General features: G+C 37.3%; 3 protein-coding genes across 4 annotated transcripts; 2 read left to right on the top strand and 1 right to left on the bottom strand.

Moving 5' to 3' along the window:
• Positions 1 to 2,296: 2,296 nt before the first annotated feature.
• LOC100708910 (uncharacterized) lies at positions 2,297 to 4,531 on the top strand. The gene is made up of 5 exons (XM_003450401.5): positions 2,297 to 2,428; positions 2,580 to 3,245; positions 3,863 to 3,985; positions 4,080 to 4,102; positions 4,270 to 4,531. The coding sequence occupies exons 1-5, from the start codon at positions 2,374 to 2,376 to the stop codon at positions 4,402 to 4,404; spliced, it is 1,002 nt and encodes a 333-aa protein (XP_003450449.2). The 5' UTR covers positions 2,297 to 2,373; the 3' UTR covers positions 4,405 to 4,531.
• A 3,119-nt stretch (positions 4,532 to 7,650) lies between these two features.
• On the top strand, positions 7,651 to 10,990 carry LOC100708640 (uncharacterized). The gene is made up of 6 exons (XM_013274497.2): positions 7,651 to 7,711; positions 7,805 to 8,149; positions 8,257 to 8,595; positions 8,684 to 8,815; positions 8,974 to 9,011; positions 10,344 to 10,990. The coding sequence occupies exons 1-6, from the start codon at positions 7,669 to 7,671 to the stop codon at positions 10,467 to 10,469; spliced, it is 1,023 nt and encodes a 340-aa protein (XP_013129951.2). The 5' UTR covers positions 7,651 to 7,668; the 3' UTR covers positions 10,470 to 10,990.
• A 101-nt stretch (positions 10,991 to 11,091) lies between these two features.
• Positions 11,092 to 16,206, bottom strand: LOC100708364 (uncharacterized). 2 transcript variants are annotated; one of them, XM_025899674.1, is made up of 3 exons: positions 15,977 to 16,206; positions 13,697 to 14,062; positions 11,092 to 12,325 (listed from the first exon to the last, which is right to left on the bottom strand). In XM_025899674.1, the coding sequence occupies exons 1-3, from the start codon at positions 16,170 to 16,172 to the stop codon at positions 11,880 to 11,882; spliced, it is 1,008 nt and encodes a 335-aa protein (XP_025755459.1). In that variant the 5' UTR covers positions 16,173 to 16,206; the 3' UTR covers positions 11,092 to 11,879. The 2 variants fall into 2 exon arrangements, with proteins under 2 accessions (XP_025755459.1, XP_005455272.1); XM_005455215.3 differs by lacking the exon at positions 15,977 to 16,206 and adding an exon at positions 14,159 to 14,331.
• Positions 16,207 to 16,208: the final 2 nt, after the last annotated feature.

The following is a 16,208-nucleotide window of genomic DNA, read 5'->3' as shown; positions in this document are numbered from 1 at the left end:
CACACCACCCGGGTAACAAAGGAGTCGCTTCATAAGAAGCATTTTAAGATGCTGGAGTTGCCTAGTCAGTCTCCAGATCTCAACCCCATAGAAAATCTTTGGAGGGAGTTGAAAGTCCGTCTAGTCCAGCGACAGCCCCAAAACATTACTGCTCTAGAGGAGATCTGCATGGAGGAATGGGCCAATATACCAGCAACAATGTGTGAAAACCTGAAGACTTAAAGAAAACATTTAACCATTTAAAGGGTATGTAATAAAGTACCGACATTAAGTTTTGTTATTGAGCAAATACTTATTTTCCACCCTGATTTGCAAATAAATTCTTTAAAAATTGGACAATGTGATTTTCTGAGGGGTTTTTTCTAATTCTGTCTCTCAGAGTTGAGGTATATCTATGATGAAAATTACAGGCCTCGCTCATCGTTTTAAGTGGGAGAACTTGCACAATTGATGGCTGACTAAGTACTTTTATGCCCCACTGTAGTAGTGTGGAAGATCTAATGCAATTTTACAAAGTTTTGACCATCTTAAAATATGATGTCTGTTATAGATGCATATCTTAAAACTCCAGGAAGCAAAACCAAAACAGCATGAAATGCAGCGGTGAAAGTATTTTTCAACTACACCTTAAATGTAGTTTGGTGAAGTGTGAACAGGAGTAAATGTGTGAAAACAGTCTCCCACGACCGATGGAGGCTTTACACTTTGCAAAAGTTATGACACAACACAAAGAAATTAGTGTACAGTTCGTTTACTACGGTTAAAAAAAGCAAAACCAAACAAAACCACTGAGTAGAAACAATGTAAGGTAATGGTGAGAAATAGATGCTGACACAGACAAACACAAAAATCCCCTCTGATCTATTAATACTCTCATGTAACCAGTGACTTGAGTGGAGGGTGCAACCTTTAAAGTAGTCAGCTCACAGCAGTTGACTCTTGTTTTGAGTCCTGTGGTGAATAAGGTGAGAACAGGTTTCCACTGGTGGAAACTTGAGACCTAGCTTGTGTACAGGAAGACTGGCCTGTGGCTTCTAGGCCACAGTGTGCTCAAGTTCAGACAGAAGCAAAGAGTCAAGAGAAGCCATTTTGTGTATTGCGTGTTACCTCATTAGTGGCAACAACCCTGTTTAGAAAATGTCGGAGTTGCACGTTCATGTTTAATGCGGTGGGAGATGCAGTATTGAAGTAAATACCATGTTACATTTAGCTTTCCATGAGCTGAAGCGTTCCTTTATTTACTTTGGAAAATACTTTACAGTGTTTTAATCACTAAATGTACTGCTGTTTAACATAATTTATAGTGAAGTGGTTTATAAAGTGATGAAATAAAACCAAGAGTTGGACACCACACACACCATACTGTTGATGTCTATCGACCAGCGAACAGTCTTAGGCGTTCCTTTACCAAGGTAATCACTAATAGCAGTTAGTTATAAGTGGTTGCCACGTTGCTTGAATTGTGCACTGGCTTCTTGAGATTATCCAAATGGGTCAGATGTCAGTTGTCTCATTTCAATCATGTGTAACCATAACCAACTGAAATGTGTCCATTGCAAAATGACAGGTGACTATTTTTTGAAAACAGACATTTATGTCCTAAGCTACTTCAGAAATTTGCTCTTGAATCATCAACATTTCTGATACTGCTAAGCTAATCAAACCAACAGTAGTTGCATCGACTCCTACTCCCACCCTCGCTATGGGCCACTGTGATATTTTGGTATATTGTGTGGTATATGGTATATTATTTCTATGTGATTCTTATTCTAGTGCAGAGCTGTCAAACATATTGCCTGACCTTAAGGTTTAATCTAATTCACCAAATAACTTTACAAAGTGTAAAAATTAAAGTTACACTGCTAACAATGCCAATTCAGTGAAAACACTGCTTGTCCCGCTGCTAGACCGTACCAACATTACCAAGCAGGGATGTAATTTTTTTAATTTCCTCATTTCTCCTTTATTTGTGGCTTATAACAAAGTTAAATGCCATGTTTTTTTTAATTACAAAAACTTACCTTTTGAAGCTTTTGTGAAGTTGGATATAACTTTATAAAGTTTTATATTTTATACATGTAATCATAGTTAATTGACTTGATTGAATTGATAGAAATATTGTTGGAATTGCAAATAGAAATTGAATTGTATAAATAAATAAATATATATATATATATGTATATATATATATATATATATATATATATATATATATATATATGAACCATGCAATCTATTGCTAAGGAGAGAGTTTATTTTGACTGTTTCCAAAATAGGACCTTCAGACTGACTGGCCAATCAGACACAGTCTTCTCTGTGAAGAGTGGAAAACGTATACAGATTGTGTTCATTCCTCACAGCATTTGTTGCACGATGACACCTCCAACCTGTGCTTTGTATTTCATCTGTCTGTTCGTGGCAAATATGGGTAAGTTGTGCTTTGTACCTTTTTGTTGTTCATTTTAACCTAAAACAAACATGTTTGCTTGTTCAATTCTTAAGGTGGAAGATGCATATTTTGGATATATATTACATTTATTTTCACATTTATGTGATTTGTGTCCTCATTTTCTCCTCAGCTCATACAACGCTCTTGAAAAATACAGCGTTACATTTTAAACCAGCCCATGTTGGGGAAACTCTGATTTTGGAATGCCAATGTAAAGACAAATCAGCAGTGATGCTTTACTGGTATAAGCAAACTCTAGGAAATAGACCCAGGCTGATGTCTACATACTACAAGCACAGTCAAAATGGTACTTTTCACGATCCCTTTAACAATTCACGTTTTTCACTGGTTACTGGAAACTTACTGAAGATATCAGATTTGAGAACTTCAGACTCAGCTACTTACTACTGCGTAATGAGCAATTTATATGACTTTAAATTTTGTGAAGGCACAATTGTCAGTGTAAAGGGTTCAGATCAGAACATCCGAGCTTTAGTCTACCAGTTGTCATCTGAAACCCTACAGCCAGTGCACTCTATGGTTCTGAACTGTACAGTACAACCTGGAAGCTGTGATGGAGAACACAGCGTTTACTGGTTCAGAAAGTCTGAAGCAACTCTTCCAGGAATCATTTACACCAATGGAAGCAGGAATGATCCCTGTGAGAGGAAACCCAACACACAAAGTAACACCTGTGTCTACAACTTTCCGATGAAGAACCTGAATCTTTCTCAGCACTATTGCGCTGTGGCCTCATGTGGACACATACTATATGGAAGTGGGACTGCAGTGAAGGGTAAGTAACTTTGTAGGATTAATTCCTTAAAGCATAAAAGTAGATCTAGATATAATACCTACAAACCATCAATAATAATGATTTTTCAGAAACACATTTTCCAACTGGGGCTGCTGGAAACATTGTGACTTGCTGTCAAATCATCCCAGCTAAAAACAATGACAGTTCCCCAGAAAGTGGACAACTGAATAACCATTAAAAATGAATTGCCTGAGGATTCTAGAGAAACCAAAGGAAAACATACAGCTTCAGGGAGAACATGTAAATTCCAGACAGAAAGGTCCCGCTTATCAGCAGGTTTAAATTTCTTACTGTGAGGCATAACTGCTGACCACTTCACCGACTTGCTGCGTCCGTATTAGCTGGAGATAATTGTAAAATGCATTTTCATGGATACTTTGGAATTCTGTCCTATATCAGCCTAAAGTAAATTTCTTTAATTTGGTATCTTTTTGTGATAATCATGATTAAGACCAACAATTTGCAACAACCACTATCAACCAGTAGAAACAGGCATGTTAGTACTGTTTGAACGTAGGTAATGTTTAAGACTTTTCTTTCCTAAACCAGAAAAAAGAAAAGACTAAAAGCACGGTCATATTTGTTGCTCTCTGCAGAAAAAGCAGAATCTCTTCTCTTGGTGCATTTCTTCAGTGGAGCCTTGGCATTAACTGCCATCCTGACTGGTTTTCTGGCATTCACGTTGTACAAACTGAGCAAACAGCAGAGGCGGTGCGCAGGTAAGTGTTACTCTTTTAAGGCAACATTAAGTTTTCATCGTCCTGTTCCATTGAAATCAAAATAATGTTTTAATTTCTTTTGTAACACCTTCAGAAACTTCTACAACTAGCACAGAGGTAAGAATTGCTTTCTACTATAAAAATTGAAAATGAAAATGATAGCATAGCATATTTATTCTTTCTCTCCTGTAAGCTGCTGCAGTCTAGCTCTTTATACAATAATGTCTTATATCGTCTTATACAATGATGGTGGACCATTTTTTCTTTTCTTTTTTTATCACCAGTTACATCAAGACAGCGGATACAAAGAAAACCTTCATTACGCTGCTTTGCGCAACCACAAGACTAACAGATCAAGAAAAAAAACAGATCAAACCCAGAGTGATTGTGTATACTCCAGTGTGAAGGAGCAGAGGTGAAGAAGTGGACCAAAACTGTCTTTATTTAAGTTGCTCTGGAGGTTTCAGAAGAATGTACTTTAAATTTGTTTGAAATTGTATAAATTAAAGGTTTGCCCTTTATTAATAAAAGCTCTTTTAAAATGCATTTGGGGGTTTTGCATGAAGTGACCAATGCTGTTTCAACACAGAATGATGATGGTGCATGTCAACAACCAAGCTCAACATTTGAAAGAGAAGATTCACATTCACAGCTGTGCATTCTGCCCCCTCAACACACTGCATGCAAAATTAGCCAACCATGCTTCAGTGCTGCTTAACTGGCATAATGTGTACCATCAAAAAGAAGAGATGCTGTTCTATAGTCTCTTTGGAGTTAACAGTAAAAAATACTCTGTGGTTTCACCAGGATGTTGTAGCATCAGTAGTTCACAGAACCCCGAGGTTGATTTGTTGTCTCATGTAAAAAAACAAAAAACAAAAGCGCTCTGATGTGTGGTTTATGAGAGCCATGCAAGAGAAGCACTTCATCATAATGTTATACTGACCTAACATTGTATTATAATGACAAATGAACTCCACAAGGCAGGCGGCAAACATAAGACATGATTTAAAAATGACCTTTTAAGTAAAGTGTACAAACAACCTGCGGGTACTGAGGATAAGTATCTTCTCTAAGGACACTTCAACATGCAGACAAGAGGAGGTGCAAATTAGTGGTCTATATACAACCACACTTAGACAAGCATCTTGAAATGCCTGGTTTCACAGAGTCTTGGGTAGCAGTGGCTAATGGGCCACAGAGGTTATCAGCTAATCATAAAAGATTATATTATGGTACAGTTTCAGTACACTGGTGAAAGTTTCCTTGGAATTTTAAGTAAACTGTTACAATTATGAAAGAAGATTAGCAAAAGATGCAGTGCATGTCATGGTCCCCGCACCTCGCCAGCTGACATTATGTCAGGCGCTATGTTTTGTTTATTCTCCTTTCTCGCCTCTGCTCTCTCTTTCTCTCTCATTCCTCTCCCACTCTCTCTTTCTCCTGCCGGGGCGGAGCTCAGGGCTCCCGCCCCTGGCCCACGCACCTGGGGATAATCAGCACACCAGCCGCTGATTACGAGTCCTACTTAAGATGGTGGATCTGCTCTATTCGTCGCTGGATCGTTGAGCCATCAGCGTCAGTCGTCCTGTTCTCTGCAAGTTGTGTTCGTGAGTACGCCTGCACCTGGAGACTAATTGTTTCTCTGTCTGTGTACAGATTTCCTCTGGACCCGTTCCCTGGGCGTTGTGACTAAGCGTGAGCAAGAGTGGTAGTGGGAAGAAGAGGAGTTGTTTGTGTTCGCGAGAGCTGTGTGGAAATCTTCCCTCCCTGGACTCCTGCCCCTTTCACTCCCGGACCCTGGAACCCCGACCCCTTTTCCCCAGACACCATTGTGTATATATATTTCATTGTGGAGGACACTGTAAATAAATTCACTTTTGGTTTGAAGGAACTTGTGGTCTGCGCCTGAGTCTGCTTCGCTAGCCCTGACAGTGCATGTTAAACTTTCTTTGTAAAATAGACCTTAAAAGGGAACCCAAAGAACAAAGCCAGGAAGTAAAAACACAAGAAACAAACCCTCAAAAAAGAAAAGAGAAGGGCGTGTAATAGGGAACCACAGAAGAAGATACAAGGATGGTGACAGCTGTTTGCACAATATCCATGATTTCTACATGTGTAGAAACATGTGTTTCTACATGTGTATCCAGTGATTGTGTTTTGGGTTGGTGTTTAATAATAGGTTTCAGGAGGGTTACTTTTGATATGCAATATGTTACAGATTACTATTTATCCTATTAAGAACTTTTAAAAGACAAGGGTTCATTAAAGTAATGTAACTCATGACATTTGATTCATTGCTTATTGAAAGAGTTTCTAACAAATTCTAGGTGAAGTGGAGCTCAAATTTAAGCACTTACCACAAATGGGTGGACCTTTTCTAAGAAAAAGAAATCACCTAAACCTCTGTGCGCTGGTGAGGTTAGCCAACAGGTTCTGTCACACAGATATTACGTGTAAGGTGTGAACATACATTAGGTCAAGTCTTCTAAATAATTCTTGACATGTTTTTTCTACTTGTTGACTCTAACTATAGAAGCAGGATACTTTTATAGACTCTTTGCTGTTAACAGTAAAAATGCCTTGTGGTTTAAGCAGGATGTCTCAGCATCTGTGGCTCTCAGTATGCTGAGGTTGATTTGTTGTCTGTGCTAAAAGTCAGGTGAATGCAGTATATAGTCATTAGAGTAAAAAAAGCCTTCACAGTTCTGGCTTATGAGAACCATGCATTTAAACCATTTAGCCATAATGTCATTCTGCTTTCTCTTGACCTTTTCTGCGGTATCCTAAATGACCTAGCAACATTATGACAACATTATGGCGCATAGCAAGCCAGCATTTCATAGATGTGACAAACTAGCTTCTATATAATGTGCAAAACACAAAAATGGAAAAATTCAGTAAAAGTATTTGGATCCATTGTAACATGATGTAATTGGTTAGTTACCAGCGTAATCTGACTTTCCAACCTTTAAGTGTTCTTCAGAGTTGGCTTTGAGGTAGTTCTTCTTACAGTGTTGTTTTTTCAGCTGCTTCCCCTTGATAGGAGGTGTACGGTGGGTAAGTTTGGAGTGGACGTTTCTATGTGTACCTAATGGTCCTTTAGTAACTGGCTTGTTCGTGATACAGATCTTAAAGAAAGTTAGTCTTTCAGTTTTGGTGAGTGGAGTTCTGTTTTTGTTTCATTCAATCTTACTTTTTAAAATTTGCTAAAGTGTAGATATCGGTGTCCATAGTTAGCAGCCATACATCTTATAGACGCAACTTGCTATCCAAACTTGTTAGTATCACATCAACATCAACATATAGAACCTTTTGGTTTCTTTCCCCAAAACACTAACTTGGTGGCTGCCAAAATGCTAACACTGAAGCTTTTCATGATAAATACAATGAAAACGTTTTCAGTTTGTTCATCTTCTTGTTCATCTTGACATAAACTCAATGGACGACTTGAACTGGCCTTCTCCTGACCTCAGTATCTCATCAAAGTTGTGATCAAAGGACTTTGATTTACTCAGCAGCCAATAAAGTGAGACTACACGAATTTGGTGAACCAATCAGACCTCGGACACATCTGGCTTGGTTTCGCACTGGTTAGCCCTGCAAGGCTGAATCTGTTATGAGTTCTGTCACTGACATTTGAGTAAGTCAGATCTGCTGTGTGGAAGCTTGAAGCAGTGAAAATGATGGTTTACATTCTTAATGTATTCCAACTCTGGTCTCTGTGTAAGTTACAAAAGTCCACTGATAATATCTTTTTATTTGGCATTATATACAGAAAACAGATTATTATGCTACTTGTTCCTCTGCTTATTTCAGGTGAAGCACTGTTAAGTGACATCTCTCAGCCTGTTTCCTTTCAAGCAGTAAAACTAGGAGACAGAGTTAGCATCACGTGTCACATTCAACATGATGCACCAAGAATGAGAGTGTGGTACAAACTGACCACTGGCAAAAGACTGCAGCTAGTGGCTTCAACAGATACTCTGTATAATCTGACAATATTCAAAGAACCGTCTCAGCATTTTTTAGTAAAAGCTGAAAGCTTCAAGAGTCATCTGACCATATCCAAGACTATACAGGAGGACACTGGTACGTACTACTGTGGAGTGTTAACACTAAATAAGTGTGAATTTGGACAAGGAACCTTTCTCCTGATTAAAGGTATAAGTGTTTACATTTCAAAAGTTTTTATTCATTCATTTATCTTTTTTTCTTTCTCTCAAATTGACTACAAAGCTAATAACTGGGTCAACGGTTTCTTTTCCAAGGTACAAACCTGATCAGTGACGCTGTCATCCATCAGTCAGAGTCCCAGACAGTGCAGTTAGCAGACTCTGTGACTCTCAGCTGTTCAGTTCACTCTGCTCAGTGTGCACCAGAACATACTAGTATCACATGGATGAAAAATTCTGAGAATTCTGCTCCAGAGATGATTTATTCATCAGGAAATGAGAACACATGTCAGATGGCTGAAAGTGGAGAAATGATCTGCGTGTATAACCTCTTCATATGGAACCTCACCTTGGACGATGCTGGGACCTACTATTGTGCTGTGACTTCATGTGGACATGCAATGTTTGGAAATGGGACCACAATCAAAATTCGCAGTAAGATGTGCATGTTTGTATCATACCTAAGCTGATGTAATGTAAATGTAATTATTTATTTCTTCTTTATTCTTCTCTCATTAATGAGATGCTCGTGTCACCAAATTACATGATATCAGCCCTGCTTTTATTGCATTGATGCTTTCAAATATTATCCTTGGGATAGCGACTCTTCTACTTGCATGGGCACATTGGAAGAATCACAGAAAAGACCTGAAAAGTATGTAAAATTATACTTTATACTGAACGGTCTCTCTCTTTATCTATCCAGCTGAAAGGCTAAATGTTACTTTATAGTACATAATGCTTTCATTCCATATGTTCACATTTCAAATATATACAGTAACTACCACTGATTGTCTACATCTTTGTTTACAGTACCATCAGAATCTGATGGATCTCCACAAGACAGCCAAGTATTGCATGAATGTTTTTTGTATCTTTTGTCCTTTGTTTATTCTGCAAGTTTTATACCCTAAAGTTTTCTTAAAAAGCTCGTATTATTCTTTCCACACTAGGGTAGAAACCTTACAACCTAAATGCAAACTGCATATACCAATGATTAGATCCAAAATATACTATACTCAGTATAAACGTGTTAGATTTAGCCTTTAAATAAGAGGTCCAAGTGCATTTACCAAAACACTTAACTAAAAACTGTAGTTAATCTCCAAAATCCCTGAAATCACTCAAAATCGTTAATTCAGTGATGATGAATAAATCATCAGCAGTAACAAACATGATTCCTTGACATCATGGAAACTGGAGTCATCCAAGTTTTTAGAAACTTTCTCAGAATGGTGGACTTTTGTGTGTCTGTTAAGGCTTTATTCTAAATGTCTTTACAGACTCTGTCAATCAAGTTAATCTCTTGAGATTGAGATTTTCAGATCATAAAGCTTTAAATTTCTTGTCAGGAAGACAGGGCTTATATTTCCTGCTTTGTAAGGTGGAAGATTATTCCCTAGTAGACAGTGTATTACAATCATTGCAATGGTTTATTCTCATACAAAGAAAATTGGCATTTTGAAACATGATTTAAAGGTTGTGAGAGAGGTACACCTCTTTGCACGTTATTATCTCAAGATCATTCTGGCACTAGGTGGCTCTCTTTTGTTTTGTTTTGTGCTATATTTTGTCATGCAGGAGCTAACTGAAGATTCATTGGCTGCATGAGCTTCACTGGTTTGGTGTGGGCTTGGTGTGCTTAGCTCCCTCCCTCCTGCTGCTTGTCTCTATGACTCTCAAACACACCTACAGCATGCTCTTTGGCTTTCTTGATTTTGCTTTCTACATACACTGCCACCTATCTATACATGCATATGCATTACACTGCTGACTTTATTTAGTGTTACTGCTGCAAAGAAATTCCTGTTTGCTCCTGTTTGCATGCATCAGCTATTTTGGGAAATGCAACCTCAGAGATAAGAATTTGAAAAATGTTGTGAGCATTGTGCCAGATTTGTGGTCATAGTTTTCAGCCCTTTTACATAATCAAAAACAACGTAAATACTGGCTTTATAGTGCAATATGTTAACTATTTGGGAATAAATAGACTTACTGCTATGCTATTACAGACAGGGGATTTCAAGCATAAAAGTGTTGACATTTTATTTGAACTATAACTAGATGAGAACCAATGGCGCTTTACTTCATAGCTCATAAAATAAAATGTGAGCTGTTGTCTCTCTTTGTCCAAGCAGTCAGAACATGTGTGACGTATCTATATAAATTTCATGTTTTTTCAGAGTAGATCTGGAGTCATCTATGCTTCAGTGTCTTCTGCTCCCAGAATTTCCGCCTGCAGATCTCCAGTGAAAAACAGTCAGGACACAGTGGTTTATTCTGATGTCAGGGTCTGCCAAAGAGACTGAAAGACCTGAATCGAAATAAACCAGGAAAAAAAAGGTTGGATTTGTATCACTGTGACTTGGAAAGCTTCTTACAGAAGCATCAGCAAGATCCTATTTAACATCATGCTTGTATCTGAAAATATAAGGTGCTACTGTACTTTGTTTATGCATTTACGATGTATAATGAATTTAGGTATCAGTCTCATTTCTATATGTTATGTCGTCATCAGTTTTTTGTTCGCTACATATAAAAAAATAATGGTAGTACTGTAGTGATCTTATCATAGTCCAGGTCAAAACGTTATGTGCCTGTTTCAAGCTCCACATCCACTCTATTCTTACATATCGGTGGTTTTCAGCATGATATGCAATACAATGACATCTCCCCCTCTTAGACAACGAGTAAAGAAAAGTAAGTTTTTGCTTAGAAACTTACTGATTACTAATTAACTATTAGTGTTTGCAAAGGATTCTCAGTCTTAAAAATTTGGTTCTTTGCATTATTTTGCTATGTGTGTGTATGTGCATGTGTGTGTGTGTGTGTGTGTGTGTGTAGGTGTGTGTGTGTGCATGCTTATGGTTTGTGAATTAGGAACGAAGGAGGTTAAATTCATTTACTAAAAGAAACAAGTCAAACAAGAAATTTCATGTTTCTTGATTCTTCTTTATTTTTGACAATTATTAAACAACAAACATATTATCACTCCAGTTACAACTATATGTGTATAGACAGGGATGGTCAACAAACTAACTACACACTGCAGAGCACTTATACAGTCATGTAAAAAATGAATATAAATGAAACATGAGCAAACTCTAACACAATGTGAAAATGTAATCAATCATTATGACAAAGAATGTATGAAATCTATAATACAGATTTTAAAATGCCCTGTGTCTGGGTGGGTGTTACTAATTGCATCCAATTTTTAAAAAGGCTTTACAGTAATAAACTTATATTCTAAAATTAAAAATTTACAACAGCTTTATTAGTCTGTTCTGAGAGGAAGAAACATTTTTATGGCAACTCTGTTTCACTTTTTTCATGTTATTTTACACAAAATGTGGATAATTTAGATTTTCTTTCATCTTATTCAGAATTAATATCTGTAAACATGTAATTTCTTTTAAATTATAGTCTTTTGTTTTATTTTGTTTGTTTGTTTATTTTTATGGCATCGTATTACAAGAATTAAATACCACTGAATGGTAAAAATATTAAAATGTGAAATTTGATTTTGCTACTCTTTCAAATTCAGGATTACATAAAAAACAACAACAAAAGAGATATTATCATTTAAAAAGGTATTAAAACAAATATAGTGACTGGATGAGTACATGAACATGCTGATACCCGTTCATCTCTTAATCTGTTTTCTTCTTGAACAAATAAACTTGTGTTTAAGTTTTGCGTAACACAAGTTTGCTGAATTAACAGCTTTTTCTGACAAATACACAAATACATGAGGGTAGAAAGAACAAGAGAATCCCGGCTCTAATGATAGAGAGCCACACCAAAATTTTTACCTCAGCATCTCGGTCTTTAACATCATCTCTGATGATAAGCTTGCTTCCATTACCAAACAGTATCTCCCCACAGGAGGACACTGCACAGTAATAGGTTCCAGTATCAAAGGAACTAAGGTTCATTTTATGCAAATGGTACACACAGCTCTGTGAAGGAGACTTCACAGAGACGGGTTTACTTGTGTTTATATGTGTGTGAACAATTCCTGGGTGGGATCCGTGTCTAAACCAGTAGACACTATGTTCTTCATCACAGGTTCCAGTGTGTACTGTACAGTTGAACGTCACTGAGTCGCCAACTTGGATGGTCATGGATGCTGGTTCTTGGTCAATTGTCTGGTGATTAGCTCCTGAAAAAAAGTAAAAAAAATTGAGAAAGTAGCTTTATGTGTCATTTTTTGTAGATCTTGAATGTATATGCATGTATTAATGAGCATACTGTTGATGATCTTTCCAATCTACACCAACAAAACATTAGCAGGGTTTCAAAGAAAAGGACACTGCAAAATAAACAAAAAACAATAAAATGCACAATAACGGCAGGTAAAAAATATACTCGCTAACTGGCTAGATGAAAATAAAAAAAAATAAACCAAATGCACATTAGGCTAGACTGAATAGAAAAAGGCTGATAAGGCAAAGGTGAACCCAAATAAAAAAAATAATAAGCGGAGAGGAGAAAAAACAAAGGAGGTAAGTAGAAATATAAAAATCCACATCAGTGACTAGTTTTGAAAATAAAGCAGTAAGTAAACAGAAAGGTAGATGAAGAATAAACAGGGAAAGGAGAAGTAAATATTTGAACCAGTGTTTTTTATGGTAAATGCAGAATGATTGTCAACCATTCACACTCACATTCATATAAGGTGATATATAAGATGAAATATCCCATGTTTATATACCTGAAAATAAAAACTCACCATAATAATCATTATTAATCATTATTCAATATTAACCAACATCTAATCTGGTTTATATTACAGTTGCTCTCTGATGGAGCAAATGATAGATAGAATGCACTTACAGCAAAAATTGTGCATGTGTGAATTTCTGAACGAGGCAAGTTGTTTAAAGCAGCGGTCCCCAACCCCCGGGCCACAGACCGGTAGCGGTCCGTAAGCTGTTCGGTACCGGGCTGTGAGAGTTGAGGCTCGTGTGTGAAATTTATGGTTTTCAGGGGTTTTTTGGGTTTTTATCATTAACTTGGTTTTCCTGGGTCTTTTCCCGTGTGTTATGAATAAATATTCTTTTTTTTTTTGGTACCGGTACTGGTTTTATTTTGTTGTATTTATCTGCACCACCTTATAGGCTGGTCTGTGAAAACATTGTCGGACATAAACCAGTCCGTGCACAAAAAAAGGTTGGGGACTGCTGATTTAAAGCGATTTGAGTGCTCAGTTACAGTAGAAAAGCTCCATATAAGAACCGGTCCATTTACCAGTTATAATATTTAGACAATAAAACACGAATTGTTTTGGATGGCAAGGATTTTCAAAAAAGAAAATAAAAAAGGCAGCCAGTTGAGGTCATTCAGATAAGGCAGACCAAAGACTCAATGGAAAGAGTAAATCTTTTGTCTGGTTTGTGAAGGCCCCAGTGTCCCCTTGGAAGAGCTGGAGGGAGTGACTGGGGGACCTGGCACATCGGCCCTAGACTCTAAGCATGGGAATGCTAAAGGAACATGGAATAAAAGGTGTTCATGAAAAATAGAAGCAAAATACCTCGAACACTCAGAAAGATCCCTTCTCCAAATTCCACCATGTTGGAGTGTGAGCTCCCGCAGTAGTATGTAGCTGAATCTGAGAGGTGGACACCAGAGATTTGCAGATGATTGGTCCCTTCCTTCCTTTCCACAGAGAAACGAGGGTTCTTTTCCAATGTGTGGAGGACTTCAGATGGCTTATCATATTTGTAAATTGTAGAGAGGAGCTTAGGTTGGCTTCCTAAGAATTGTCGGTACCAGGAGAAGTGCATCGCCACTTGGCTTTCATAAAAGCACTGCAAAGTCACGTTGTCCCCAATAGCAGCAAATCTCACCCCAGTGTCCTGCTTGACTGTAGCTGACTGGATCACAGCTGACAGATGAACTGTGTCAGAAAAATACACATTGTTAAAAAAGCATAATCAGGTATGAAAATATAACCCTACCTGAATATACATGAATCTTCTACCGAGACACTTACATATCCCACAGAGGGTGATACAGAGATGCATCTTTTAAGAGGTCTTGTCAACTGAAGATTTGGAGGAAAAGAGCAGCCAACAGCATGAAATCTGGGTTACTCTTGATTGGTTCTTAAAAGGGTCACCCCGTGTGTTGTTTTAAACTTCCGTCTCAGTGTCACAGAAAAATAAATCCGTTTTACAGCAATGCCACACATGTCAAATACAGAATATTCTACATTTCTACATTTTTTAAATAGTCATGCAGTTATATTATCTATTTTTAAAAAACAATAATAATAATAAAATAAATATGTGGAAGTCTTTTTTGTAATACCTGATTGTAACTATGTATATGAGACAAAACACATATTTGAGAAACAAATTTATATTTAAGTCCTCATGAAGTCATTTGTTTACTAAACATTTAATATTGTTTGTCAGTTATATGTAGTTATATGCAGTTTAATTGAACTTGACACAGAGAGCAAATTCAAAGTTCTTTTCAGACCAAAAAGAATGATGTCCTAGTGAAAAGTTGTTCAAACTGTTCAAAACATCAGTAAAACTGGCTAAATATTTACTGCAGTGGAATTCAGCTCTTCTTAAGTATACAGAGATCTGGAGTGCCTCCTAGAGCTAACAAGCTGAAATGTGTGGTGAGTCAGGTGGTCGTGTTGCTGAGATTGACTCATAGAGGCAGACTATGATCTCAAAGGATCAGCTGACAAAGAAGACTCTTGGAGGTCTTATAGAGTATTAGAAGCTGCATCCACGATCAGAGCTATTTGTGATATAAACTGTCTGATTTTCTAACAGACCTAAATTTGCATATATTCAACTAGGCCTATAAACCCTTTGCCCATTTTCTTCCATGTATATAGCATTATATGTTCTATATGAATGCTCATTTCAAACAAATCCAAAGTTTCATAAAATGAGATTACTGAATGTAAAAATGCTCCTTCCACTCCAGTGTTTTCTACCTGTGAGCGAGAACCGATCTCCCTAAAAGAACAGAAGCCCCACATTCAGGTCAGTTTTCTGTTTAGAAAAGGCAGCCACTCCCAAGAAAATTTGCAGACTCATTTCAGACGGTGGATGAACCAAGGGCCTATCAGACCCAGTAAAAGATAAATACAGATTATTTTGTATTAAAGAATAAAATACCAGAGCTAGAAGTGAGCATAATAATTTGTTTTTAATATAACTGATAATAAATTTGTCATTTTTTCATGAAAGCACGTAACGTAACTTACTGGCCTCATTAACATGCAATTCCTGGTCAGTCTCCCATTCAAACACACACATCAGATAGAGGGTTCAGTGTTTTTTATACATCCACTGTTTAGTTAAGTGATATAACTTAGACATGACAAGGAAACAGAAGTTGTGATAACTACATTAAAAAAGAGCTGAAAAAAGAACATGTTGGAAGACTTTGTGTTTATGAAACACAAGATAGAACAGAATGAACTATTAAAAAGTGTTCTTACTAACAAATATTGAATAAACATTGGTGCCTCAGAGCGTTTGTGGCTGTACACCTTTGACCCCCTCCATACTGGGCACTGGTATCCCAAAAAGGCTACATAGTTGAGTACTATTGACACTATGCAGCTTTGGTAAGTTTGATAATGATCAGCAGTAAACAGAAAGAGGAAGTATTATCATCTACTTGTGTAGCACAGAATGGATAACCTGAATCTTTATGAGGACAAAACAGATGGTCATGGGCTGCAATAAGAAGCAGAAGAGACTATTTGCAGTTGGACATAAGTGGAATCAGCTGGTTTCTTAGCGCGTGGGGGGAGTACCTAAATAACAGTCTTACATACCTTCAAAACAACTTCTCTTGCCAATAAAGCACAGCACCAGATTCATGTTTATTGTCTCACTTTCTGGTGTGCTGTTACTTGCACACAAGGCGTCGATAACTCTTCTGTAAACCTGCACGAGTGTGAATGAATTGCTGGCTGACATTTTAAGCGGTACTGATGAAAATAGGCTGTGTAGATTCAAATCTTCTGGCATGATGTACTCAATACCACACCCCTTTCTAATGAAATG

This window comes from Oreochromis niloticus, linkage group LG3 (genome assembly GCF_001858045.2).
Source record: "Oreochromis niloticus isolate F11D_XX linkage group LG3, O_niloticus_UMD_NMBU, whole genome shotgun sequence".
In the NCBI taxonomy this organism is placed as follows: domain Eukaryota; kingdom Metazoa; phylum Chordata; class Actinopteri; order Cichliformes; family Cichlidae; genus Oreochromis; species Oreochromis niloticus.
The sequence above is the reverse complement of the archived record's forward strand: the minus strand, read 5'-3'. Positions and strand labels throughout refer to the sequence as shown.

What these genes read in the sequence shown, in the direction of transcription:
- LOC100708910 (XM_003450401.5), top strand. Translation starts at nt 2,374, where the DNA reads ATGACACCTCCAACCTGTGCTTTGTATTTCATCTGTCTGTTCGTGGCA. An exon ending in TCTGTTCGTGGCAAATATGG is followed by an intron (nt 2,429 to 2,579) that starts GTAAGTTGTGCT and finishes TTTTCTCCTCAG; the next exon opens with CTCATACAACGCTCTTGAAA. An exon ending in ACAGCAGAGGCGGTGCGCAG is followed by an intron (nt 3,986 to 4,079) that starts GTAAGTGTTACT and finishes TAACACCTTCAG; the next exon opens with AAACTTCTACAACTAGCACA.
- LOC100708640 (XM_013274497.2), top strand. Translation starts at nt 7,669, where the DNA reads ATGATGGTTTACATTCTTAATGTATTCCAACTCTGGTCTCTGT. An exon ending in ATTCCAACTCTGGTCTCTGT is followed by an intron (nt 7,712 to 7,804) that starts GTAAGTTACAAA and finishes TGCTTATTTCAG; the next exon opens with GTGAAGCACTGTTAAGTGAC. An exon ending in AACCTTTCTCCTGATTAAAG is followed by an intron (nt 8,150 to 8,256) that starts GTATAAGTGTTT and finishes TTCTTTTCCAAG; the next exon opens with GTACAAACCTGATCAGTGAC.
- LOC100708364 (XM_025899674.1), bottom strand. Translation starts at nt 16,172, where the DNA reads ATGCCAGAAGATTTGAATCTACACAGCCTATTTTCATCAGTACCGCTT. An exon ending in CAAGAGAAGTTGTTTTGAAG is followed by an intron (nt 14,063 to 15,976) that starts GTATGTAAGACT and finishes TTTCTGACACAG; the next exon opens with TTCATCTGTCAGCTGTGATC. An exon ending in GATCTTTCTGAGTGTTCGAG is followed by an intron (nt 12,326 to 13,696) that starts GTATTTTGCTTC and finishes ACTTTTTTTCAG; the next exon opens with GAGCTAATCACCAGACAATT.